The 25,508-nt window shown below is 43.4% G+C and overlaps 1 protein-coding gene across 3 annotated transcripts in view; it reads right to left on the bottom strand.

Annotated features, from left to right (window-relative positions):
* The window catches only part of NRG3 (neuregulin 3), a 1,100,783-nt gene that overhangs the window by 16,459 nt on the left and 1,058,816 nt on the right, over positions 1-25,508 (bottom strand). For all 3 annotated transcript variants that reach the window (XM_055081126.1, XM_028481630.1, XM_024132139.1), the window contains exons 5-6: positions 22,779-22,881; positions 18,106-18,229 (exon numbers count right to left, since the gene is read on the bottom strand). In XM_055081126.1, the coding sequence (XP_054937101.1) occupies positions 18,106-18,229; positions 22,779-22,881 (227 nt within the window). The remainder of the gene's footprint in view (positions 1-18,105; positions 18,230-22,778; positions 22,882-25,508) is intronic.

The following is a 25,508-nucleotide window of genomic DNA, read 5'->3' as shown; positions in this document are numbered from 1 at the left end:
CTTTCCTGAAATCTCTCTACTTCTTTCTCTGTCCTCTCCTACTTCTCTGTCTTATCCTCCCGAGAGAGTGGACGTCGGCCAGCCACAGCATCACTGTTCTCAGCTTGTGAGACCTGCTCCCTCTGGCCGGCAACAGCTCACCTTGACAGGTCACAAGCAGAGGTGGGAGAGGCACGCCTCACACCAAGCAGACTTTGGTCCAGTGGGCCTTCCCTGATGGGAGATACATGAGAGTGACAGAGGTTCAGTCCTCCTATCATGTAGTGGCTGGACGTCCGATCCTCCCAATATTCTCACCTTTCTTTTCCTCTGCCAAGAGAAGTCTCATTGGGAACAGGCTGAAGCGGCAGATTTCTATATACTGGTGTATGTGTGGGTGAGAGTCCCACCTGTGGGTTGGCGACCCGCAGACGATGTACAACTGGCTGGTTTCGGGGCTTGATCACCCTGGTGGGCGTTGGACAGGGTGCTCCTTCCTGCACTGGCCCTTTCTGGAAATACATAGGCTGGTGCCCGAGTAGACACCCTCGGGGGGCAGGCTGAGAAGGCAATCTCTCTTTTTTTTTCAGTCTTTTCTGTCCCTCCTCTCCTGTCCTCTCCCTTGGTCCTCATTACCTACACTCCCATCCCCTTCATCCTGGAGACTCCTTGTCTGTGTCGCTAACTCTGGGGAGGGAATTCTGTGGTCCCCTTTGTCGTTACACTGGACCCCGACTCCATCCGGCCCCCAGGATCTCTAGTTGTTAGCTTCCAGATTTATATGTAAACATGGGAAATGCCCAGGGAATCCCGAGATTCTCCTCTGGGTTGCATTCTTAACAATTGGAGACAGTAAAGAAATAAGCTGATTTTCTCTTGCAACACAGCCTGGTTCCCGTGTACCTTGGGTGACCAGGAGAAGCGGCCACGGAATGGATCCCTTAAATTTAACACCATTTTTACAACTGGACCTATTTTGTAAGCAGTCTTAAAAATGGGGAGAGGTCCTATATGTGTAGGCCCATACGTGTAGACTCCAGACTGAGGGATTCCTGGTGTTTACATGTAGCCTCTCTTCCTGTGTTGCCCCCAAAAGATTCAGAGCCAGGCGTTCTCAAAGACCCCTTCTTTCAACCGCGGACCTGCCATCGACGTACTGAACCTCCTTCTCAGGCCCCCCTTTCTTCTCCCCCTTCACCATCTTCTTCAACTCCCAGACCCCCACCTTTCCCTGTCAAGTCAGAAACTCAAAAATCGGAGCCCCTCATGTTTCCTCCAATGGGGCTCTGATCAGGTTCAAAGTTAGCCACCACTTTTGCCCCACAAGGCCTTTACCCCCTCTGGGAAGTAGCTAATGGGAACGGAGGGATTACTAGAGTGCATGTCCCCTTCTCGATGGGGGACTTAGGAATCTGTAAGGAGAGGTTTGGCAGGTTCTCAGAGAACCCTGACAGATTCATCAGGCTGGGGTTAACACTCTCTCTTACCTGGCAGGACATCATGGTTATTCCGGCCCAGTTGCACCCCGGATGAAGAGGAGCATATACCGAGAAAGGCCAGGGAACACACAGATGGCCTACTGGTCACCTATTCACACCGCCAAATTTATCAGGCCGGGGGGGACGCAATCCCAGAACATGACCCACACCGGGACAGTGAAGATCGTGTAGGCCAGGCTAGGATGAGACATTATATTACTCATCTATCAGAAGGAATGAAAGATATATGGTGAAGCCTGGAAATGATAAGATCCCAGAGGTGACACAGGAAAAAAGATGAAAACCTGGCAGTCTTCCTGAGCCAGGTGACAGAGCCATTCAGGAAGTACACCAATATAGACCCTGAGTCTGCAGAAGGGAGGACACTGTTGGCCATGCATTTTATCACCCAGGCCACTCCTGATATCAGGAGAGAGTAACAAAAGCTTGAGGCTGGGCCACAAACCGCACGGTCAACCTTGGTAGAGGAGGCCTTCAAGGTCTATAGCAATCGAGACTTAACAGAAGAGGCCAATAAGGATAAGAGGCTGATCAAGAAAACGCAGCTTTTGGCCCCTCTGATCCACCCACCACCTCGAGGGGACCCTAGAAGGCTGCGAAGGCTGGACAGACCACCAAGAAGCCTCCTGGGCACAAACCAGTGTGCCTTTTGTCGGAAGGAGGGGCACCGGAAGGCGGAATGTCCTGAGCGCCCTCCTGGGGGACGCCAGAGGGGCAGCCCCAACCCCAGTTCCTTGTGAATCTCTCGGATGAGAGATTACCACACACCGACTGATGGGGCGAGTGCCTGCCTGGCTCCAGATCCTATTCGTTCCATCCTCATCACTCCAGCGGAGCCTCAGGTCACCCTTGACGTGGCAGGTAGGAGAACTGAATTTCTTGTAGACGCTGGAGCCACCTCCTCTGTTGTGACTAGGCCGGCCGGCCCCCTCCCCAACTGTGACTGTACTGTGACGGGAGTTGATGGACAGCCAAAGGTAAGGCGATGTACACCTCCCCTTGCCTGCAGAGTCGGGTCCATTATCATTACTCCTTTTTGTATATGCCACAATGCCCTGTCCCCCTCCTTGAAGAGATTTGCTAAATAAATTAGGAGCTAGTATATTCGTAGTCCAATGAGGTAGAAAATTCAAATAGAGAATGTGCATCTGTTAGTAGCCCCAGATGACCCATGTGCTGGTCATCAAAAGATTCCCCAAGACCCCCCCCGACAAGAAATTAGACAACAAGTAGATCCTGCAGTTTGGGATACCTTGGTTCCAGGAAGGGCAAAACATGTTTTCCCAATGAAAATAAGATTAAGGCCTAGGGAAAGGCCCCTGAAAGAGACAATATCTTTTAAAGCCTGAAGCCCTGACGGGGATCCAATCACCGCTCACCAAATTCCTAAAACAGACTCATTAGGCCCTGCTGATCCCCTTGCAACACCCTGATCCTCCCCGTTCAGAAGCCTAAAGGGAGCTTCAGTTTGTGCAAGACTTGCGAGCAGTGAATGAGGCCATCATCCCTATTCACCCAATGGTGCCAGACCCATACACACTCCTCGCCCAAGTATTGGGAAATGCTCAGTATTTCTCTCTTTTGGACCTCAAAGATGCATTTTTCTGTATTCCCCTACATCCAGACTCTCAATGCCTTTTTGCCTTTGAATGGAGGGACCCTGACACCCTGGAGGCTACCCAATATACCTGGACAGTGCTTCCGCAGGGCTTTCGGGACAGCCCCCATCTTTTTGGAAACGTGTTAGCAAGGGAACTGAGGGAACTGCCACCTGGGTCGGGAGCTGCACTGCTTCTAAAGAGCCAGAATTAAATCTTTATGAGAGAGTTTCTAGCGGTTAACATTCCTCTTTCTTTCCAAATGGCAGCATGAGCACGTAGTACATGGAACCTGTATGTCTAGGGTGGCAGGGTCTCACTACTTATTGATAAGTAGTGAGACCAAACAAGATTCAGATCAATATACTGCTAGGGTCCTAAACTTTCTGGCAAAAAGGGGATATAATGTGTCTCTAACCAAGGCTCAGATCTCACAGCAACAGGTTTAGTATTTAAGCTTTGTTTTGACCCCAGGGGAAAGAGCCCTGGCCATAGATGGAAAAACAGTAATTAGTGCACTACCATCTCCAACCACAAAGACGCAACTTGGAGGCTTTCTCGGGATGGCTGGGTTCTGTCATATCTGAGTTCCAAACTATGGCCTTCTAGCAAAACCCCTACAAGAGGTTCTAAAGGGAGAAGAAAGGGAGCCCTTTCAATGGAATAGGGACCACCAGCAGGCCTTTGAGATTCTAAAGACTGCGTTGAGTAGAGCACCAGCACGGGGGCTTCCAAATTTGGACCAGCCTGTTACCCTATACATTCATGAGAGGTCAGGGATAGCGCTAGGAGTCCTGACCCAAAAGCTGGGACCAGATCAGAGACCAATGGCTTACTTTTCAAAACAACTGGATTCAGTGGCCCTGGGATGGCCAAGCTGCCTGCGGGCAGTAGCTGTCACAGCCCTGTTGGTTAATGAGGCTTCCAAGCTCACCCTGAGACAACACCTAGATGTATTAACCCCTCATTAGGTACAGTTTGTACTGGAAGTCACAGGACATCATTAGTTGACTGGAGGAAGGTTAACAAGCTGTCAGGCCCTCCTAATGGACGCCCCCGACATTACCTTAAAGGTGTGCCAAACCCTGAACCCGGCAACTCTGCAACCAGAGGTTGAGAGTGGAGACTTAGTGCGTTCGTATATAGAGACCATAGAACAGACTTACTCCAGCAGGTCTGATCTTCTAGGTGAGCCTCTTGACAGCCCTGAGGTCAGATGGTTTACTGATGGGAGCAGTTTTATAGAAATGGGAACCCGAAAGGCGGGGTATGCCATAGTTAATCTCGGTGAAGTCACAGAAGCCAAGGCCCTGCCACCCTAGACATACAGGTTCCATGTACTACGTGCTCATGCTGCCATTTGGAAAGAAAGAGGAATGTTAACCGCTAGAAACTCTCTCATAAAGATTTAATTCTGGCTCTTTAGAAGCAGTGCAGCTCCCGACCCAGGTGGCAGTGATCCACTGTAGGGGCCATCAGAGGGATGGATCTTTCGTGAGCCAAACAAAGCTGACTGAATTGCAAAACAGGCAGCTCTACTGCAAGAGCCTGAGCAAGTTATGGCCCTAGTGATTGGCTCCCCACCCCCCCCGAACTCCCTAGCCTTCCCCAGTATTCCCCACAGGAACAAGAAAATGCTGAGAAATGGGGCTATGAGAAAGGAAGCACAGGCTGTATAAAAAGGAGAATTAGGTTCTAATCCCTGAGGTCCAACAATGGAAACTCACTGAGAGCTTACCTGATGCCACCCGCTACGGGAGGGCTGCACTGTGGGACTTGATGCAAAAGGCTTTTTCAGGGAAGGGGATTAAAAGAACAGTAAAACAAATAACGCTCGCCTGTGCTTCTGTGTCCGTAATAAACCACAGGCCCATCCAATCCCCCCTTTGTTACTCAGGCCAGTTCAATGCTGAGGGACATACCTGCGGGGAAGACTGGCAGTTAGATTTCACCCAAATGCCCCTGTTGTCAGGATATAAATATCTCCTTGTGTTCGTTGATACTTTCACGGGATGGGATGAAACCTTCTCCACTCGATCTGAAAAGGCTACTGAAGTCTGTAAGTCCCTTCTAAAAGAAATAATTCCTCGGTTGGGACTTCCAAAGCCCCTCCAGAGCGATAACGGGCCCTCTTTTATAGCCAGAATCACGCAGGGACTCACAATGGCCCTAGGGATAGACTATAAGCTACACACCTCTTGGCACCCCCAGTCTTCAGGGAAGGTAGAGAAAATGAACCATACTTTAAAGAAAACCTTAGCAAAGCTCTGCCAGAGACTCATGAAGCCTGGACCAACCTGTTTCCTATTGCACTCCTCAGGGTCCGTGTAGCCCCCAGTTATAATCTGAGGCTTAGCCCCTTTGAAATGACCTATGGGAGGCCTTTTCTTACTACTGACATTCTACTGGATGAGGAAGTGAGTCAGACCCTGAGGTATATTATTAATCTAGAACACATTCAGAAGGCAATCCAGGACTATGCCAACAGGCATAGCCAGCTCTCAATAAGTGGAAGGGGCCGTTCCTTCACATATAAACCCCGGGGACCAAGTTCTTCTTAAAACCTGGAAAGAGGGGTCCCCTAAAAGACCAACTATTGCCAAAATAGAAGGGCCCCTATAAAGTAATTTTAGCCGCCCGCCCTGTTGTCAAACTGCAAGGGATCTCTAGTTGGGTACATCTGCCCACAGACATCTGCCCACAGTAAAGCTTTCACCCCCCGCAGGTACAACAGAACAGTACACCTGTGAGCCGGTGGAAAATCTGAGATACCTATTCAAAAGACAGGCACCATTGACAGATAAGAGGATGCGGCGGGTTGGACTCCTCTGTGCCGTTCTTTCTATTGTACCCTTGCTTGCATTCTGCCTGTTTGCTCAGACACCCACACCAAGGAAGCAGCTCCTTTGTCCGTGCTGGGTTTAACGGAAACACTCCACCACAGAAAATCTCCTCCTATTGACTCTGTCCACCTTACTAGTCCCGGTAACTAGGGGATAACGGCAAGAAACCACACTTATCAACATTTCCAGAATCATATCTGAAGGGGAAAATTTGAAAGAATGCTGGATATGCCATCAACACCCCCAGCTGGCTACTGGCCCTCCTCTTGCATTTCCCCTGAAGCTGCCAGTTTCAATGGTAATTAATGATCTAAATCAGGGACAACTGTCATCCCCTCAACCTCTGCTAGTCACACTTGCACCTTCCAGTGGTCTATTCCAATGCTTTAAGCTTCCTCCCTCATACACCTGGACCCGAGGCATGGGGTACCTTATGTTAAACTGCACAAACTGAATTTGTTTCCCATGCGCCGAGAACCCCCCCCTAGGGTATTACACCAGATATCCTGCCACTTATATGGGGTTAAACTGTACTTTCAACCTTACCCACTGGTGCCTTGTTTCATACTCTGGCCTCGTACCCCTAAACAACACAGAAGTGGAATGTGAATGGTGAGAAGGAAACATCCCATCCACCTGGTCAATCCAATTGGACCCACCTGTGGGATACCAGGCAAATAGTGATCTGGCCTATTGGGTGTGACCCTCTGATGATGTCAGCAGGATCATACATGAGCATCTCATTAAAAATGTTGTAGAGCTTTATATACTTAGTTATCAATGAAATGGTCTGCTATCCCCTAATTATTCAAGTACTAGCAACAGTTCTGTCCTTCAGGGACTGTCTGCTCTTAACAACCATGAGACAGACATTCAGGTCTGCATCCCAGAAGGGTCTGTTTTCCTCTGCAGACACCCAAACCATCATATGTTGTGCAATTATGGCCAGGCCCTGTCCTTTTCCAACCAAGCTATGGCCTATGAATGCACTGATAATGTCCACTTCATAGGAGAGTGCACTCTAGGGACCACAGAGATGACTTTATAACAGGACCACTCCGGCTCACAACCGAACCTGGAAAGCACTAGGAACGATCTTAGCAGGGGCAGGGCTGGCCATAGGACTGGCAGCTCCATGGGGACGCTTTACCTATCATGAAGTAACACTGAGAAATCTCACCAGACAGCTTGGTTGTAGGATGGAACAGACAGGGCAGGCCTTCATGGGACTTAAGACCCCTCTTGTTTCTTTGGCTAATGTAGTTCTTGACAATTGTCTAGCTCTTGATTATCTTCTGTCAGAACTAGCTGGAGTTTGTGTGATAACTTCTAGCTGTCCTGTTGCATTGATCCAGGTACAGCAGTAAGTATAAGTTAATATTAAGGAAATAAAGGGAATTCCCTGGTGGTCCAGTGGTTAGGACTTCGAGCTTTCACTGCTGTGGGCCTGGATTCGATCCCTGGTCGGAAAACTAAGATCCTGCAAACTGTGTGGTGCAGCCAAAAAAAAAAAAAAAAAAAAACCAGTAAGTATACACCCAAGCAGAGTGGCTTCACAATTTTGGCAAGTGTGATATCGCCTCCACTGGTCAACAGTTTTAGGAAGCCTTCCCAAAGTTAACTTGGTTCCTTCCCTTTCTAGGCCCTTTAGTGGCTATTGTTGTTCTTCTCCTTCTGGGCCCTAGTTTGGTTAACCTTTTGGTTAAGTTTGGGGTCTTCTAGGCTTCAACCGTTTTCAGTAAGGCTCACGATGGCTCAAGGAATTCAACCCATTCCAGCGGAAGGTGGCGCAGGTCCCTACAGGTCCTTGGAACAGTCAACAAGGGACTTCTATGCCTCTAGGGTACGCTAGGGTCTGTGGCCCCTGTCCAGCAGGAAGAAGTTTCAGAAGAAGAGACCTTCTGCCCCTTCACCCTTAAGAATGAGGGGTGTAGAATCCCTCAAGGAGCAATGAGACCGACTGGGACCTGGGATCCTTTGCTGCAGTGCTTGCATGGGGACAAACGCCTCCTCAAGCAACAACTACATACATGCGCAGTTGGGGTAAATTATGAATGACAAGATACAAAAACCCAACTGCCACTTCTGAGATTCCCGGAGCAAAAGCAGGGTACTGCGCACGCGCCCTGCACGCAGCACCACCAAGGGGGTGGGCACACCACCTACGCCATCCCTTTGGCCCGACCCCTACCCTCACCCCATATAAAGAACCAGCTCGCCCCCTCCCCCACAGGGAGCGAGTGAGGGAGGCCAAGAACCCTGGTCAGTAACAAGCTTACCTACAGAAGAATCTTCCAGAAACATAAACTGGTAGGAATACTTAAGTGGTAGTTTTAATAAGTTTTTGGAATCTGCACGTGGACTAGAGGGAAAGTAAAAATTATCTCAGGGCTATAGTCTTAGGGAGTGTTCTCATACTTTCTTGAGTTTAACCTCCTCCAGGACCACACCAGATTCTCATAAAAAAGAACAACAACAAAAAAATCATCTCATGTCTCTGATGAGAAAGTAACCATTTTGAAATGCACGTACAATGTTCTGCATTATAACTGTCTACTTTTCAGTGAAAAGAGACTTTACCAGAGCCTGATCTCCCCTAAGGGAAGCGCATTCCACTCAATAAGAAGAGACAAATTCTTTGCAGTAGAATTCCAAATAACTTATGTGGATACTCTGCCTTCACAAAGGGTGAGCATAACTCCCCACTCCTTAAGTGTGGACTACACATGGTTGCTTCCTTCTAAAGAGAACTTTGTAGAAAGGGATGGGGAAGAAAGAGTAACACCACAGTGGAGTTGCCTGACATTACTGCCTCAGACAGATGACAAAAGGAATCATCAACAGTGATAGATCATATTGAGAGAATGCACTTTTGATAGGATGTGACGAAAAAGGCACTTTACCTGTATTGTCTTTCTTAAAAAAACCCGTAAAACCAATCAGAAAAACATCAAACAAATTCCAGTAGAGGAGCATCCTACAAAATACTTGACCAGGACTCCTCAAAACTATCAAGATCATTAAAATAAGGAAAGTCTGACAAACTATCACAGCCAAGAGGAACCAAAGGATATGACAGCTAAACGTGATGTGACGTGATGTGGTATCCACATGGGATCTTGGAAAAGAAGAAGTAATTAGGTAAAAACTAACGAATTCTGAATAAACCATGGATTTGCGTTCATAACAATGCATCAGTTTGAGTTCATTAATTGAACAAATGTCCCATATCAATGGATAATGTTAATAATAGGGGAACCTGGGTACAGCGTATATGGGAACTCTCTGTACTAACTTTGCAACTTTTCTGTACATCTAAAACTGTCCTACAAAATAAAGTTCACTTAAAAAATTAAAGCAAAAGATACATACCAAAAATAATAATTTAGAGACTAAAGGCAGTATTCAGCTTTCCTTTATTTTCCTGAGTAGCTTAGCGGTAGGCCTTCAAGGTGCAAAACCCACTCAGCAAAACAGTCTGCATAGACTCTCCTTAAAGGCAGCTTAATTGACCAGGATTATAGCCTTTGGACATTTTATAATCTGTGCTAAAAGCATTTATTATGGTTCCTCCCAAAATGTATGCAGTTCCTCCCTGGGAGGAGTTAAGGGGGGCACAATTTTATCTCATCCATCTGATAGTATCCCCAGTGAAGTTCAAGTGCTCAGGCTAGCTGCATGTCTGGCCCTCCCCCTTGACATTTCTGTACAGTGTTACAAGGTATGGCTGTTGACTCCATGTTCCTTCCCTGTACTCACACAGATCTTTGACATTTTGTGTTTGTCCGACTCCATGTTCCTTCCCTGTACTCACACAGATCTTTGACATTTTGTGTTTGTCCATGTTTTGTTAAAACCCCATTTGACGTAATGTCACTTTAAGAAGATGGCACAGACCATTCACTGGTCCTTTCAGCATGAGCTCGGCCGTTCTCCTTTCAAACACCCACATAGACCCTGGTCATACTGTTATTTCATGGGGAAGCATTCATCCCGATTGGCTTCCCTGAAAGCCCTCCTGTGGAAATGTTCTTGGGTGCTGAGGACACCCACTGTTGTTTGCACCATCACCTGCCTTGCTCCTAGCACACTGTTAGTGGTGCCCTAAAATCAATAGAACTGTCAGATGAAACAGGAGCATGTTGGAAGTACAGCAAGGTATGCTGTTTCCAGGTCTGCCCCCTGCAAGCAGCCCGAGTCAGACTCAGAAAGTTAAATGAAAGCCGTGTCGGTGTTGGAAAGCAGTGTTGACAGAGTTGATAATCACCTGGTCTGGAACCCCAGGCAATAAAGCCAGGAGGGAGGATATTGTAAAATGGTTTTAAGGTTTTCAATGTCTTGTCTCTGCATTGCTCTCAGCTCACCTATGTCTGTGTCAAAAAGTTCTTTATTGCAGGTCTGATTTGAGCCCAGAAGATCGTGAGACTGAGTGGTTATAACATGTTTTAGAGCATGGTTTCATCCGGATCTCTAATACGAGTAATTAAAAACAACTCGACAGTTGTGGTTATTTTAAGAATGTTTGCACCATGTACCAGAGTCAGAAGAACTATAACAACTGCTGTCAAACTTTAACGCATTCCACTGAAGAGGAATAATAGAGCTAGACACCCTTTCCAGACACCCAGCACAGCAAGCACTCCCGGCCCCCACCCCTCACCCTCCACCACCTCACCTTCACCAGGGGCCCGCTTCAGCCAGGAGGAACTGAGCACATGTTATTCCCTCTCCTCAGAGAGCTCTTAGCTGTTCCTATTGTCAGGTTATCTCCCAGACCTGCCTTCCGTAAGCTCTACAGCACTGTTCACTATTGGCTGTAGGCCTTGGCGCATTTGTTTGTGGGATTCTTTGATTAATATCTATCACCTACAGTAATCAGTAAGCTCCTTGAAAGTAGGAACACTGTCATTTTTGGTCATCATGATATCCCTGGTCCTTACTAGATATTTAATACATATTTGAATCAACAGATGAATGTATGAATCTATAGCAAATCCATAAGCTAGAATTTGATATTTAAAACAAGAGATCAGGTTTTAGATTAGAAGGATTCAAAATGAACTTTGATTCATGCTTCAAAGAGATTTCCTCTTCTGACCAACCCCTATCAAACTATCTGATGAACTTCAACTCACTCTCAAGACTCAGTGTAAATGTCACCTGCTTCGGGGTGGGCTTCGCAGATTCCCCCAGCCAATTTTAGATGTCCTTTTCCATTATCTGATAGCAATTTGAATTAATGTATCCACATGATAAAAAAAGTATATGCTTACTTGTTTGTTTCTAGCACTAGCCCATGAGGTCCCTGAAGTCAGGATCCATCTCCCGTTTGTATCTTTAAAGATCTTCATGCAGTGTCCAACAGAGAAAAAATATTCAAAAAGCATTACAGAATAAATGCCTCTCTCTACCAATTATCAAGGCTGTACTAGGCATTAAATTCTTCTTGTTCTCCTTTAGCGTGCAAATATTATCTTCCAGTTCTTTCTCATTGAATGTTACTCCCACAAACCTATCCTTCCTAAGATGGTTATTGAAAAAACTGTGGGAAGGGGTACATAATTTTGTTCCTTTACTTTTCACTAATGTATATTTTCCCTTGATTTTAAGAGAAAGAATAGATCATCTCTCTTTTGATGACTTCTGTTTCTGATCCCTGAACTAGGTGCTGGGAAGTTTCACTCCCTTGACTGGTCTGGAGGTTATAACTCTAGACCCAGTGCGTGCTCGCGCTCTCTCTCTCTCTCTCTCTCTCTCTCTCTCTCTCTCTCTCTCTCTCTCTCTCTCTCACTGGGGACACAGAAAATGAGGTCAGTTCATCTCTCTGAGTTACAAATGCTTCATTTGTAAAGGATGGTATGGGGCTAGGTGCTTCTAAGGCACTGCCAGGTCTAGTTCTGCAGCTTCTGAGTCAAGTGTTCTCATAGTATCATGTTGCTTCACTGGATTGGGTGTTTCACATCTTGTTAAATGACTGTCAAGTGAAACCCTTCCCCATGAATGTTTAATGAACTTAAGGGAGTGCCAGAAACAGCCAATTCATTTGTTAAACGCTGCAAAGAATTTCAAGTAGTTAACCTGGGCTCCAAGATAAGATAAAGATAAATTTGCCTGATATTGTAAGTAGTTAACCTGGGCTCCAAGATAAGATAAAGATAAATTTGCCTGATATTGTAAGTAGTTAACCTGGGCTCCAAGATAAGATAAAGATAAATTTGCCTGATATGGTAAGCAAAGTAGGAAATTTTCCCTCCTAAGGATTATGGTGTACCAGGGTCACCTGTCTCCTTCCACTCAGTAGAAATAAATGCCTGAAGTGGGCACTGGTGATAGAACTCCCGTGCTAGGCTGTCAGAATCTCCTAGTGGACACATCTTGCATCTTGACCTTGGACTCCAGACTTTCTCACCACTCTTGACATTTGGGAAAGATCACTTTCTGTTGTGGGGGACTGCTCCAGGCATTACAGGGTATTTATCAGCACCCTCTACTCATAGACACCTGTGCACTTCCCTCCCAAGTTGTAACACCCAAAGTGTTTCTAGACTTTGCCAAATGTTCTGTGGGGCAACACTGCCCCCTGTTGAGAACCACTGAGTTACAGAGATGTGGGTTTGGTTCTTAGCTATTCACTAGCTAGCTAGCTGCTGACAGAACTTTCTCAAGCTTTGTTTGAGTCCTAGATTCCTTTTCTGCACATCGTGGGTGTAAACTAAGTAGTTGTTGTTAGGACTAAATAAGGCTATGTATTTATATTATTTAGCATGATTCTAAGTCTGTACCCAGTACATGTTATTTGCTGTTATTATTACCGTTTTTTTATTTATCATTTTTTGCTGTTATCATTAACATTGGTATTTCCTCGTAGCTCTTGTCTGAAGAAAAAAGCTATAGACCTACAAAAGAAAAATGCTTTTCCAAATTTTCTTTTAATACATTTGCATTTGAATATGCATGCAGATATTTCTTAGCCACATGACAAATTACTGCTTTTCCTAAGACTACTTGCTACTTGACCAACTGCTCAGATGTCCTGTATGCTTCTTGTATGTCTTAAGCATAGCATTGTAGGAAAGCAAACGTTCTTAAACATTTCAATTTCTTTTTAAGGGATTATTGATATGTATTCTCTATTACTATTTTCTCCCATAACATATGGCATGAAAAATTGCTGTTAAATTGTTATTTGCTTCTTATAATAAAACTATGAGCAAGGGTATCAGCATATAATTCACCACAGTGGAAATCTGACTAGAAATATATGAACAGATATTATACTACCCTCTCAAACAGTGAAATTTAATTAAAGGATCCAACTTTCTCCTATTAAATTAGCAAAAGAAATGCTGACAAAGGTATAACAAAGCTGGTAGGGACCATATTGCTTTCTTGCACTGAAATTGATATGTGCCTTTGGGAAAGCAACTTGTTCATTTTAGACTAGTCTTGTAAAGCGATCTGCTCAGGAGTCACTTGAGCCCAGTCGCCAATGTGTAGAATGCTATGGCTGGCATGCACTGGTCTCCTCAATGCACCTTGCGCTCTTTCTTCAGGGTCCTTAAATACCTTCCTCTCCCATCTTTTCTCTGCCTGAACTCCCAGTTTTTGTGTAGCCTTTCAGACTATTGATCCCTTGAAATGTGCTGTCCTAATGAAACAGGAGGGAAGAGGGCAGGGCACAACCTTTAAAAGAATGACATAGGGGCTTCCCTGGTGGCGCAGTGGTTGCGTGTCCGCCTGCTGATGCGGGGGAACCGGGTTTGCGCCCCGGTCTGGGAGGATCCCACGTGCCGCGGAGCGGCTGGGCCCGTGGGCCATGGCCGCTGAGCCTGCGCGTCCGGAGCCTGTGCTCCGCAACGGGAGAGGCCACAGCACGGGGAGGCCCGCATACCACAAAAAAAAAAAAAAAAAAAAAAAAGAATGACATAGCCATAGGACATGACAAAAACTGGTTAGAATGAACTAGGTCCAGGATTGCAGAAGATTCGACTTCCAGTAGACCTTGAGCCTCATTATATGCTCATTGTAATATATTAGCATGCTAAATGACACACCCACAGGTTTCATGACAGTTCAGAGGCTAAGCATGAAAGGCCCCAAAGTGGGCCTGGAAATCCCCACCCCTTCCCCCAAATAGTTGGAATAATCGTCCCATTCATTAGCCTATGAAATTACCCAGCCCATAAAAACTAGCCACACCATATTTCGGGGCCTCTCACTTTTTGAGATGGCCTACATGCTCTCTGTGGAATGTGTTTCTCCCAAGGCTGTTCTTGCCTTTTGAGATGACCGCATTCTATCTATGGAATGTGTATCTCTCTAAATAAATCCACTTCTTACCTATCACTTTGTCTCTCACTGAATTCTTTCTGTGACGAGACATAAAGAACCTGAGCTTCATTAAGTCCTGAGACCAGGTGTATGATCTCAGTTAAAAGATTGTGGGTTCAAGTGCCAATCTGGGTTTAGGCTGGGTTTGAGTCCCAGCATATGGGTTCAACTCTCAATCTGAGTTGCACAGTTTCACTAGCTGACCACACCACAACTCAGAGATAAAATGTCATATGTATCCTCTCTTTATCCAAAAATAGAATGAATATAAAAAGACACTTTCCTATCTTGGGCTCTTGCGGAATGATCCAGTTGAACCTCTGCTGCCCTGTGCCAACATACAGAATGTTGGGGGAGGGGTGGGCTGAAGAGGAGGGAAGAGAGAGAGAAAAATTAAAGAAAACTATAGGACCCAAAGGTCTTTCAAGTGTTGCAACCCTACAGTTGATAATTTCTTTCTTGTTGTCCTAATCCTAATAATTCCAATTAAATGAGGGGTGCGGGAAACCCATGAGTGAAGACTTTAATTTTAATAATTAAACAATAGAAAACATGAGTGTCTACTGGGAGGGGAAGGAGAAGTAAATTGTGAGGTGACCACTCTGTGGGCCATTATGCAGTCTCCCAAATGAATGTGTGGAGATCAAAAAGCATAGAGAAAATGCTATTGATCATATGTTCGGTGAGAAAGAATACAAAACTGTGTGTGCGTTCTGACTGCAACCCTATAAAATGCATAGGGACCGACAGACTCTCTTCTTGAGCAAAGTTTAGACGGGCTCCTCTAAGGCCTTTTTTCCATTAGGCCTCAACTATGGCCTTTAAAAACTTCAGATCCTCTGCCTAAATATTTCATCCACTCACCCTCACACTGAAAGACCTGAGTAAACTCTAACATAGTTCTAACAGCTCACAATGCTATATCCCTAGCAGCCCCCGCTTAAAATGCTTGCCAGAAACCACCAAAAACAAACCAACAAAGGCCCCTCAAGGCCTCCAAAAGAATTTGCCATTCATTTTAGCCAATGCCTGAGGATAGTCCTCAGACCTCTCTTTCTCAGAGCATTTACTTAAAAGGGTTTAGGATTGTGAACCTTCCTTTTTCCCTTTGAGATGTGTTATGTATCTCCTACAACTGGGGAAAATCTTTTTCATGGACCTAAAAGACAATTTATTTGAAATGTAATCATTAGGAAGGATAGGGACTCAGTCTCCCAGTCTCTGTAGAAGGACAGTGAGATAGGAAGGAAGGGGGCAAGGCACAGCCTTTAAAAGAATGACACAACTATTAAGAAGAGGACAAAACATAAACTAGTTAGAACCAACTAGGTCCAAGACGGTGGAAGATTCGACTTCCACTAGACCTTGAGCCTCATTATATGCTCACTGTAATGCATTAGCATCTCAATGACACACCTAGAGGCGCCATGACACTTCCAAGGCCAACCATAAAAGGCCAAAAAGTGGGCAGTGGCCCAATTCCTGGAAATATCTGCCCCTTCCCTGAATTGTTGGAATAATCCTCTCACTCATTAGCCCATAAAAACAAACCACCCCATATTTTGGGGCCACCTTTTGCCTTCTGAGATGGCCCACACTTTGTCTATGAGTGTGTATCTCTCTAAATAAACCTGCTTTCACTTTACTGTGGCTAGCTCTTGAATTCTTTCCTAAGCAAAGCCAAGGACCCTCACTTGGCGGCCCGTCCCAGGGACTCACCCGAGACCTGGGGCATGACCATCCTCTTGCACCCCATTTTTCCTGCAACAACAGGATCCTAAGTTCAATAATGGCCAGCTAACAGACAAAGCTGGCCTAATCGCATTTCTATGACCAACTCTTTGTAATTTGTCACCTCCCTGACTCTGTCAAGCCCCTACTGTTTCCCCTCCCTACTCCCTCATTCTCCTTTTAAAACTCCCAGTCACCTCTGTATGAATGGAAGTTGGGTTCAGTTCAAACTAGATTCTCCTCCGTAATGCAACAGTATATTACTGATCAAAAGTCTGTCCTTACTACTTTAACTAGACTCTGGCTTTATCTTTGACAGGTTCAGTTGCAAAGAAGCCCTCCATCACTGCATTTGTTTTTACAATGATGGGATAATACTCATTAGAAATCATTAGCAAAAGCATTCACCCTGTTTCTGAAAAGAACAATCCCTACACACAGCCATGATTACAAGTTTAACAAAACTTTGTTGGGAAGCAATTCTGATTTATGAATTCCACATTAAACATCTAAGTACATCTGTCACGCATAGCATAATGGCGAATTTTGCGGTAATGATTTCCTAAAATCACAAATGATGTTTAAATTCCCAGTGATTCAAGCATTTGGAGGGGTGTCAATGTGTCCTGGGTGATTGCATATTATACTCAAATACTAGGTTTATATCATGGCCTTTGTGCTTTCGTTTTGTGTCTCAGAGTCTGGAAGTGCAGTCTGGTGGGGGACAAAGAATTGCTACCCTGATAGGAATCTTCCAGTATGTCTTATATGGCATTTGTGAAATGGAGCAGGACCCTGTAGGGCCCTGCCGGATACAAATCCTTTCTGTGTCCTCATTTCTTGTTTGTAGGAAATAGGCTTCATTCAGCTTCCTTGACCCTCCCTTAGTTCCAAAGAGCAGATTCAAACAGTTACTAATCAGGGAAGGGAGGGAATGCAGAAACAAAGAGGAGCAGTCAAGAAACAACAGTGCTGCATGGGGCAGGGGCCTGGTTCCTTCTCATGAAATATTCATAACGATACCTTTGAGTTCTTCTGCAGGAACTAAGGCCCCTTCCTAGGTAGAGGAGGGCAACTTCACTCTGAACACCAGATTCCTGGACTACCACCCTGTTACCTCACCACAAACCAATCAGAAGAAAGTCTGCACACAGTGGAAGATTACGAAGGCACTGATTCCCTTCCCCCCACCCCCCACCCCCCACAAACCCGCCAATGATTCGATTCTCTCTTAAAAACTTTCACGGAGCAAAATCTTGGGAGTTACACTTGTCTCTGGAGTATTGGCTTTCTTTCAAGCTGCAAGCAGCAGGACCTGTTCGGGAGCATTTGCTTGTCTTTAATTTAGTGTTTTGTAATATATCTCAGAAATTTTTAAAACCACTTTAGAAAGAATGTAGGATTCAAAGAGCTTGCATTTATTTAACTTCAAGTTCTGGTATCTGTTTAAGGCCTGGTGTTAGGAAGTCCCAACTCTGGGACCACAACTCTCCCCTCCCATGTTTCTGACCTTTGATTTCTCTCACACCCCTTAACTCAGAGTTGCCTGAACACAGCATGTATTCTTAGGATTCCATGGGTTTATTCTTTCTCTTTGTTCTAGTCTTGTGTTCTTTGCTCTTTGACTCTCTGATGAACCTTTCATATTCTTCAAAATCCTGTTCAAGCCTGGAATTTTGGCTGCCTCCACTTCTACCCCCACCATCTCCTTTTGGTCTCTTCTCCAATCTCTGCTGCAATATCAACCATCTCATCCTACAAGCCTCCTCTGGGTGTCTGTATTTTTTACTCTATCAGTTTCCTACAGTAGGGAACATGGTACCCCTAGTGCCCAGCGCAATTTCTGACAAGTAAGGATTCAGTAAGAGATTATGGAACAAACAACTGAAGCTCTTTTTGCTTCCAGAGATTAATTATATTACAGATTGTAATCAAGAGCTGAGATTTAATTTTTCTTTCTTTTATCCAGTCCTTGTGTGCGCACACGAAAATGCAACATGATTTAAGGAAAAATCTACAGAGTACTGAAAAAAATATGCAAGTCTGATCACAGGCTCCCCATCCCCTCTGGACTGGAAGCACTGAGATGGACTGTGGGAAGAGATGTATAGACATGTAACTTACATTTTGCAGCTGGACATGATTCTTCACCAAGTTCTCTGACTTTGCCATTGTGCTGGATGCTTTGAGACTGTAGTTTTTGTTATGTGGCTCTTTCAGTTGCTCTTGAATTTGCTTAGCATGTTTCCTGCAGGTTTAAATAAATCCATGTATAAATAGTTACATAAATTTATTCTATTCATATTTTTTGAGGTTCATTCATTCCCAACATCTATGTTTGTCATTTGCTAAAGCTAGATAAACTCACTTAACAAAGAGAATCCTCCCTTCATCTTCAACCCCACCAAGAAATACTGGCATTATCTGTTATCATCCAGGATTCACACCCAGTGGCACTCCAAAGGCAGACAGAAATGTAATTCCTTGTCCTGTCCCTATTGGATGCAAGAGGTCCCTATCCCTGAGTGCTCTACTGAAAAGAATTAGGAATGCTCTGAAGAAGTGACAAGTGGAAAACTTTGAAGCTTGGACCTAGCAACCACATATAACATACTTGCAAAATTACATTTATATTTATCCAATTCAAATAAGTGTGGCTTGACTGCCACACAAGCTATGTGCCATAGCTTGCACATATACCATAACAGGGGTATATTTTCTTTTTTACAGTTTAGAAACAGTTCATTTATTTTTACCATCAGCCCTGAATGTAGATTTTTATTAGAACTTTTGTAAATAATAAAAATGGTTAACTCTTAAAGAGCACCTACTATGTGCCAAGCATCATTTTAAGTGTTTTTACATGTCTCAACTTACTTATTCTTCACGATAATTCATGTGTGATGAGGCATTAATCCTATACTCACTTAACAGATGAGAAAACTGAGGCCCAGAGAAGTTAAATAATTTGCCCAAAGTCACATAGCTAGTAAGTGGTAGAGCTGGATTTGAACCCAGCGCGTCTGGCTGTGTACTTTGCACTTTGAGCCACTGCTCACGACTGTCAAACCACTTGCCCATGGTCATGCAGCTTCTTGATGGGAAGGCTGAGATTATTCTCAGGTTTTGGACTCCAGGTAAAATATTTCTGCATATGTGGAGTGACTGTTGTTCTGACCATTCAGTGGCTATATCAGAAGGATGTGACAAATTACTGGCTTATTAGCTGCTCTCTCCCAAGAGCTCTACAGCAATTATCTATCAGCAGAAGACTCAGTACCTATAAAATGAACAAACAAACAAGCAAACAAACTTTGCAGAATCATCCCCCCTAGACTTTTTTGCTTCTTCTCCAAGGTCCTTGCCTAGGAGAGAGCCTTTGGTGGAGACTGTGCACCATCTCTTGCAGTGAGTTTTTCCAGGTAGAGACAGCACTCTATACACCATGGGCTCGAGTATCACAGTGACTGAGATTTGAATTCTGGCTCTGCCACCCACCAGCTTTGCTTTGATTCCCCAAATCAAAATGATTGATTTCCAAAACTTCTCTGAGCCTCAGTTTCCTCATCTGTCAATGGAGTTTGGAAAAGCTCTCTTCCATAAATATTGTGGAAACTAAATGTGAGAACACATGCTTAGTTGTATGGGCAGATGCTGCAGAGGAATTAGAACCCTGGCTCCAAGATAAAAGAAGAGATCTTGTTAATTGCCTCTCTCACAAGCAAGTCACAGTATTTGCTACAGGATTTGGAGGCTTGGAGCATCATTATCTCCTTTGAATTTACAATACTGGTGTGATGTAGCTCTGTTTAAATATTTCTTTTATCTTTTCAATTATTTGGGGGACTTTTATCTCAGTTGCTTTAATGCACTTGTAATAATCTACTTCCTAACAGCTAATCTGTAGCCTATTGTTAGAAACAAATCTAACATATCAGCATTTTAAGAAGCACATGATAGCCACAAAATCCTATCAGTGATTCACTGATGAAGCAAACTGGAGATGAGGAAGTTCTACTGAATGAATGATCATCGAGTAGTAAAAGGGGGCTTGGCACAGAGTCAGGACACAATTAATTTCCTAAGAACTAAATAGTAGCAATACTAATGATCTTTTCAGTAATTCCATAATTCGGCGTCTGGGAAATGTAAAATTCTAAAGGAATTTTCCTCATAAAAATTTCTGACTGCATTTCCTAAATCCTTTTTATAATTTGCTTTCCTTTACTCTCTTCTTGCTCCCGTACTGACTCACTAATATTCCAGAATAAATGGGCTTTCTTTTCTGAACCTGCCTCCTTCCCCATCATCCCTCTGATCTCCCAAGCGCACACATTTTTGCTTTTTCCTCCTCCCCTCAGCAAATGGGAAGAAAGGAAGTGAGAAGCGTCTGCCTGCAATACCATTAGCTCTCTCATGAGAGCAGTTGCTCTGGGGAAGACAAGATACGGGCATTTCACGCTGGAACCTACTAGCCTAACAATGTCGGTGTGATTCTATAGTTCAGTGAGTTTTAAGTTGCTCTGGCTCAATTCATCAGAAAGAAATGAGGTGTATAGTGGTGGAATATCAGGCATCACCAGTCCATCGGGAGACGTTTTTTGTAATGTTGCAGGTTGCCTTCCTGGGGAAGCAGACACTGAGATGGAGATAGCGTGCAGGATTTTTATTAGGGAGGGCTCTTTGGATCAATGTCTGTGGAAATGAAGGGAAGGAAGCAGGACTGGGCAGAGAGAGAAGTTGGAATGTGATACAGTCTCAGTGAAGACCTCCGCAAATCCCATGGGGAGCTCTGAAACTGGCATGGCCTTGCACCCCAAGTTGGGGCAAAGGTCTAGGCCTTCAAAGTTTCACATTGACCTGTCATTGGATGCTGGCTATCTCGGGTCAGGTAACTCTTATAGCTGTGTACTAGCAAATGGGGGACTAAGACCTCCACAGCTGAAGAGGATCATAGCATCATACCAGAACATCCATTGCCTGTCCTTAAGAGCCTTGCTTTGTGATCTAAAATCTCTTACTTCAGAGGGTGATAACCTATAGTCAGGGCAAGTTATGAGCACATCTGCTTTCTACTGGTAGCACCAGTTCTCCTTTTTCCTCCTGTGCTTTCCCGGTTGTGATAATTATTTGTCCCTAGAACATAACAGTCTGCTCCTAGAACATCTCTTCTCCTATTCTGATCCCATTTTTAGAGTCGAATCATGTCTTGCATTTCCAAAGTCTACTAAGGACTCCCAGCCTTACACTTCTTAGCCCATATGAGTTAAAAGTAAAAAGAAAACCTAGAAGAATTTATAGTTGCTATGCGAGCCATATCAGTCAGATATGAAAGGCTCAATTAATAGTTTGATTAACTATTCATAGGAATATACGGGCTTATCGGGAGTGAGGAGAAAAGAATTTCTTTCGGTGTGCCCTTCAAAGCCCTTGTTGGGGTTCAATTAACTCAGTCAGAAAATCCCCTAAATTCAAGAAGGTACTCCTCGCTTCTACCTCTTCATGTTACCTACACTCAAACTTTCATCAGCTAACAATGTGCTGTAATATTCCATCGGGTGAGGTCATGCCATACCATGGGTGACAAGAGAATGGAGAAAGGACCGGAGTGGCAGCATCTGAAGGATTATGGGAAGGAAAACATACATAAGCAAGAGAATGCAAGCTTTGGGGTAAGTCCTGACTCTCTCTGGGCAGTGTACATTCTAGTACATTGGATCTATCTGTACTATTTTCACGGTAATTCTGCAAATCTAAACCTATTCTGAAATAGTGTATTAAAAAATAATAGTCACTAATTCTGGATTCATACCCGAGTTTCCATTATTTTTTTAAATCATTAATCGCTGTTCTTTTTAAAGATCAACATATACAACATGAAGACAGGTATCACAGACTGTATTTGGAAATTGGTCCATTTTTAGAAGAGCAAATGGGTAGAAAAATACAGGTCCAATGAAAAGCAATCACATGTTGGCTTGGATTTCTGACAAGCTGTAGGAACAGAATCTGTGCCAACTTCTCAAGGCCAGCATACGTTCCAAGAAACCAAGGAATTTAATATTTTTATCTGCATTTCTTATTTTAAGTGCAGATTATGTCATTTACATAAATAAAATACCTCTACCAAAGTTATGTGGAGTAAATATATATGTATATATACATACATACTTATATACATATATATGTATATTTTAAATTCTACCTTATTAGCCCCAAAAAAGCAGTGCTTTTGGCAGACGGTTTGGTTTCTTGGCAAGGTAAGTGTAGGGCATATTCTAGACATGCATACTAAAGGGTGAAGCAAAGTAGATTTTACAGTATTCATACTTCATATTTGGCTAAAACCTTGACGGGTAGCAGGTAAAAACACTATAAAAGGAAATTTTGTTTTTTTTTTTTCCCATGAAAGGCTAGATACTAGTTGATAATGTTTAGGTCTATAGCAGTGACCTCTTTCCAGAAGAGTTAACCCCTTAGTGACAGGCAAATGTTGAGCCTTTAATTCTGGCAGGCAATCAAAAGTGCAAAGAACACAGAGTGTTCATGATCACAGAGAGGAATGATCGCTATGTGCATCAAAGATAAACCACACACACATACACGCATGCACACACTGTACACATTCACCACAGGCTACACAAGATTGAGAGTTACTTATGGAAGTCTGATGGACACAATTTGCACAAATTCCCTCTGCCTGGAGCTCAGACTGAGTACTGAGCTCAGCACTTTAAAGAAAGACAAAGTACTTCCTCTGAGAAGTAACCTTTTAACACTGAGAGAAATGGTCTTACTTGCTTTTGAAGTAGAATGCTGCACAGAACATGCCCACGATGACAATTCCAAAGATGATACATGAAATTGACAGCACCTGCCTCTGATAAACTTCTTCACTCTCTGTGAATTTGAAAAAGAGAATTAGACCGGATGTTAGCACGGCAAACATGAGGATGTTATCATGATTCAGTTTCTTTGCAATGGTCTATAGGACAGCTGCTTTTGTTTCTTTTTGTATGTGCATGGCTAAATCAGAACTCATACACAGATATCACAATTATGAATCTTATTATCAAAAGACATTTCATGACTTGAGAACATACTGGGAACATACATTTAAAAAATTATGGTGGGGCCCAAAATAATCTGCTATCAGAACTTTCCTATGCCAGTGATGAATTCCAATTTATGTGATACTGATGCCACTGCATTTTCTGATTTGGTCCCTGGCCGTCAGTCTCCCATTCATCCACCCATTACTATGATTGACATCATTAATGAAAGAGAACTTCAATATACATGTGAATATTTACTCATTCCTCAATACCAACGATCTGGCACAGTAACCTCAACCTCTACTACCAAGGTCATATCTTAGAGCATCTTATATTGCAAAAAATGACAAGAATTCAAAAACAAGCATTTCACTTTTCAGACATTGACATTTACACTTCTAGCTCGTTTTCTGAAATATGTCTACTGAAACAGTTCTTCCATCTCATCAAGACCTTTTTATTCATAGATCTCAGAGCTTTCTTTCTGTTAATTATCCTCCTCTTGTCTTTATTTCTCTCTTTATACAGCACAGAGACTATAGTCTTTCCCTTTCTTTTCTTCCTTCCTTCCTTCCTTTCTTTCTCTCTCTCTCTTTCCCTTCCTTCCTTCCTTCCTCCCTCCCTTCCTTTCTTTCTTTCATTCTCCCTCTCTACCCCTCCCTTTTTCCTTTCCTTCCCTTCTTTTCATTCTCTCTCCCTCCGTCCCTCCTTCCCTCTCTCTCTCTCTCTTTTCCTTCTTTCCTGACATCATGCACTGTATCCTCTCTTCAGATACGACTGTACATTTTAAAGTATTTTCCTGCAGCAGTGTATTGGGAAACAATGTATTAGAAGAACTATCCTCTCTTCTCTCCCCTCTTAGGCTTTATTTCCATTTTCAATGTCTTTATTCAGACTGGAGTATCAAAAAACAGAAAGTAAACCTAAGAGAAATACCACATTATCCACATTTCTGATTAAATGAATAGGGGCAATCGTGTTGCCCTGGCAAGCCTTGGTTGACATTTTAAATTTTGAAAGGTTCAAATTAAAGAGATAAAAAAACGTGTCATTGAGACCTTGTTAGGGCATCTTGCCATCTGCCCTTTCCATCCACATTTGTAAGCTCATTAAATCTTCCAACTGAATTTGGAAACAAGTAAGTAGATGTACCAACTTATAAAGAATTCCATTTCACTTAATTGCTGTGAGTTGATGACTCTAATGGGATAAGCATGATTTACATATAAGAATCTACTCCACCCTGCTTCTGCCAATAAAAAGAACTACGAAAATGGTGGATAATAATACCTGTTAAAACAAAAGAAATAAGACTGTATCCACTAAACAATGATCTCCGCATAACATCTACTGGGTGTTTTTGTTAGTTTTTAAAGCTAGTCAAATATAGCCTGGGGAAATGCATAGAATCATTTCTGAGTTCAAAATAAAGAGTGAAATTAAAACTCCAAAGACTGCGAGTGGATTTATAGACCCAGGTGTAGTTACAATGATGGTGCTCTCATGCCTTTGCTTCAGAGTGCTACACAAGAACCAGCACAATGAGGAGCAGGAAGCCAGGGGCTGGGAGTCTGGCAATTTTGGATCTGACTTTATTTAATTTTAGCCACCTTTAATATGAGTAACCAAAGGTATACTACTTTCCCTTTATAAATTTCAATTTTCTGTCTAAATAAAGGCAATGATATGAAATGCTGACTGTAATAAATGTTATAACAAGGAGGTATATAATCCTACAAAATAATATAGTATGGAAAATTGACCTATTCACAGAGACCAGAGATTTTAAGTATAAAATAGGATCCAACTAAGCAAGAAGAATGGGGATGGGCAAAGTGGTCCAGGAAGAGAAGACAGCTTGTGCAAAGGCCCTGTGATAGGAGATAAAATGGCGTGTTCAGGAATCGGGAAGTTATTTACTCTACCCCAGGGCCTTTGCACAAGTTATTTTCTATACTCTCCCAGCTTAGCGGAGCAACACGGAAAAAACAGGACCATGGTATACAATGAACATGTCTTTACAACAGCAGGAAGGTACTGAAAAATTTGAAAGAAGAGGAGTGTGATGTGATAATATTTACATTTATTTTTCCTGCAATTTACAGAAAAGATTAGAAGGGATAAAGTAAATGCTGAGTCCTGTTAGAAGGCCATTATATCAGCATAGACATGATGGATGTTTCTATGATAACAGTAACCACCATGATGGGCAGTAAACAGAAGTGAAAGCAGTTAGGTTTTTTAAATAAATAAATATATATATTTATTTATTTTTGGCTCCTAACTGCTTTCACTTCTGTTTACTGCCCATCATGGTGGTTACTGTTATCATAGAAACATCCATCATGTCTATGCTGATATAATGGCCTTCTAACAGGACTCAGCATTTACTTTATCCCTGCACTGGGTCTTCAGTGCTGCACGCGGGCTTTCTTTAGCTGCTGTGAGTGGGGGCTACTCTTTGTTGCGGTG

This window comes from Physeter macrocephalus, chromosome 20, assembly GCF_002837175.3.
Source record: "Physeter macrocephalus isolate SW-GA chromosome 20, ASM283717v5, whole genome shotgun sequence".
NCBI classification, from domain to species: domain Eukaryota; kingdom Metazoa; phylum Chordata; class Mammalia; order Artiodactyla; family Physeteridae; genus Physeter; species Physeter macrocephalus.
Note: the sequence above shows the minus strand (reverse complement) of the source record. Positions and strands in the feature narration are given on the sequence as shown.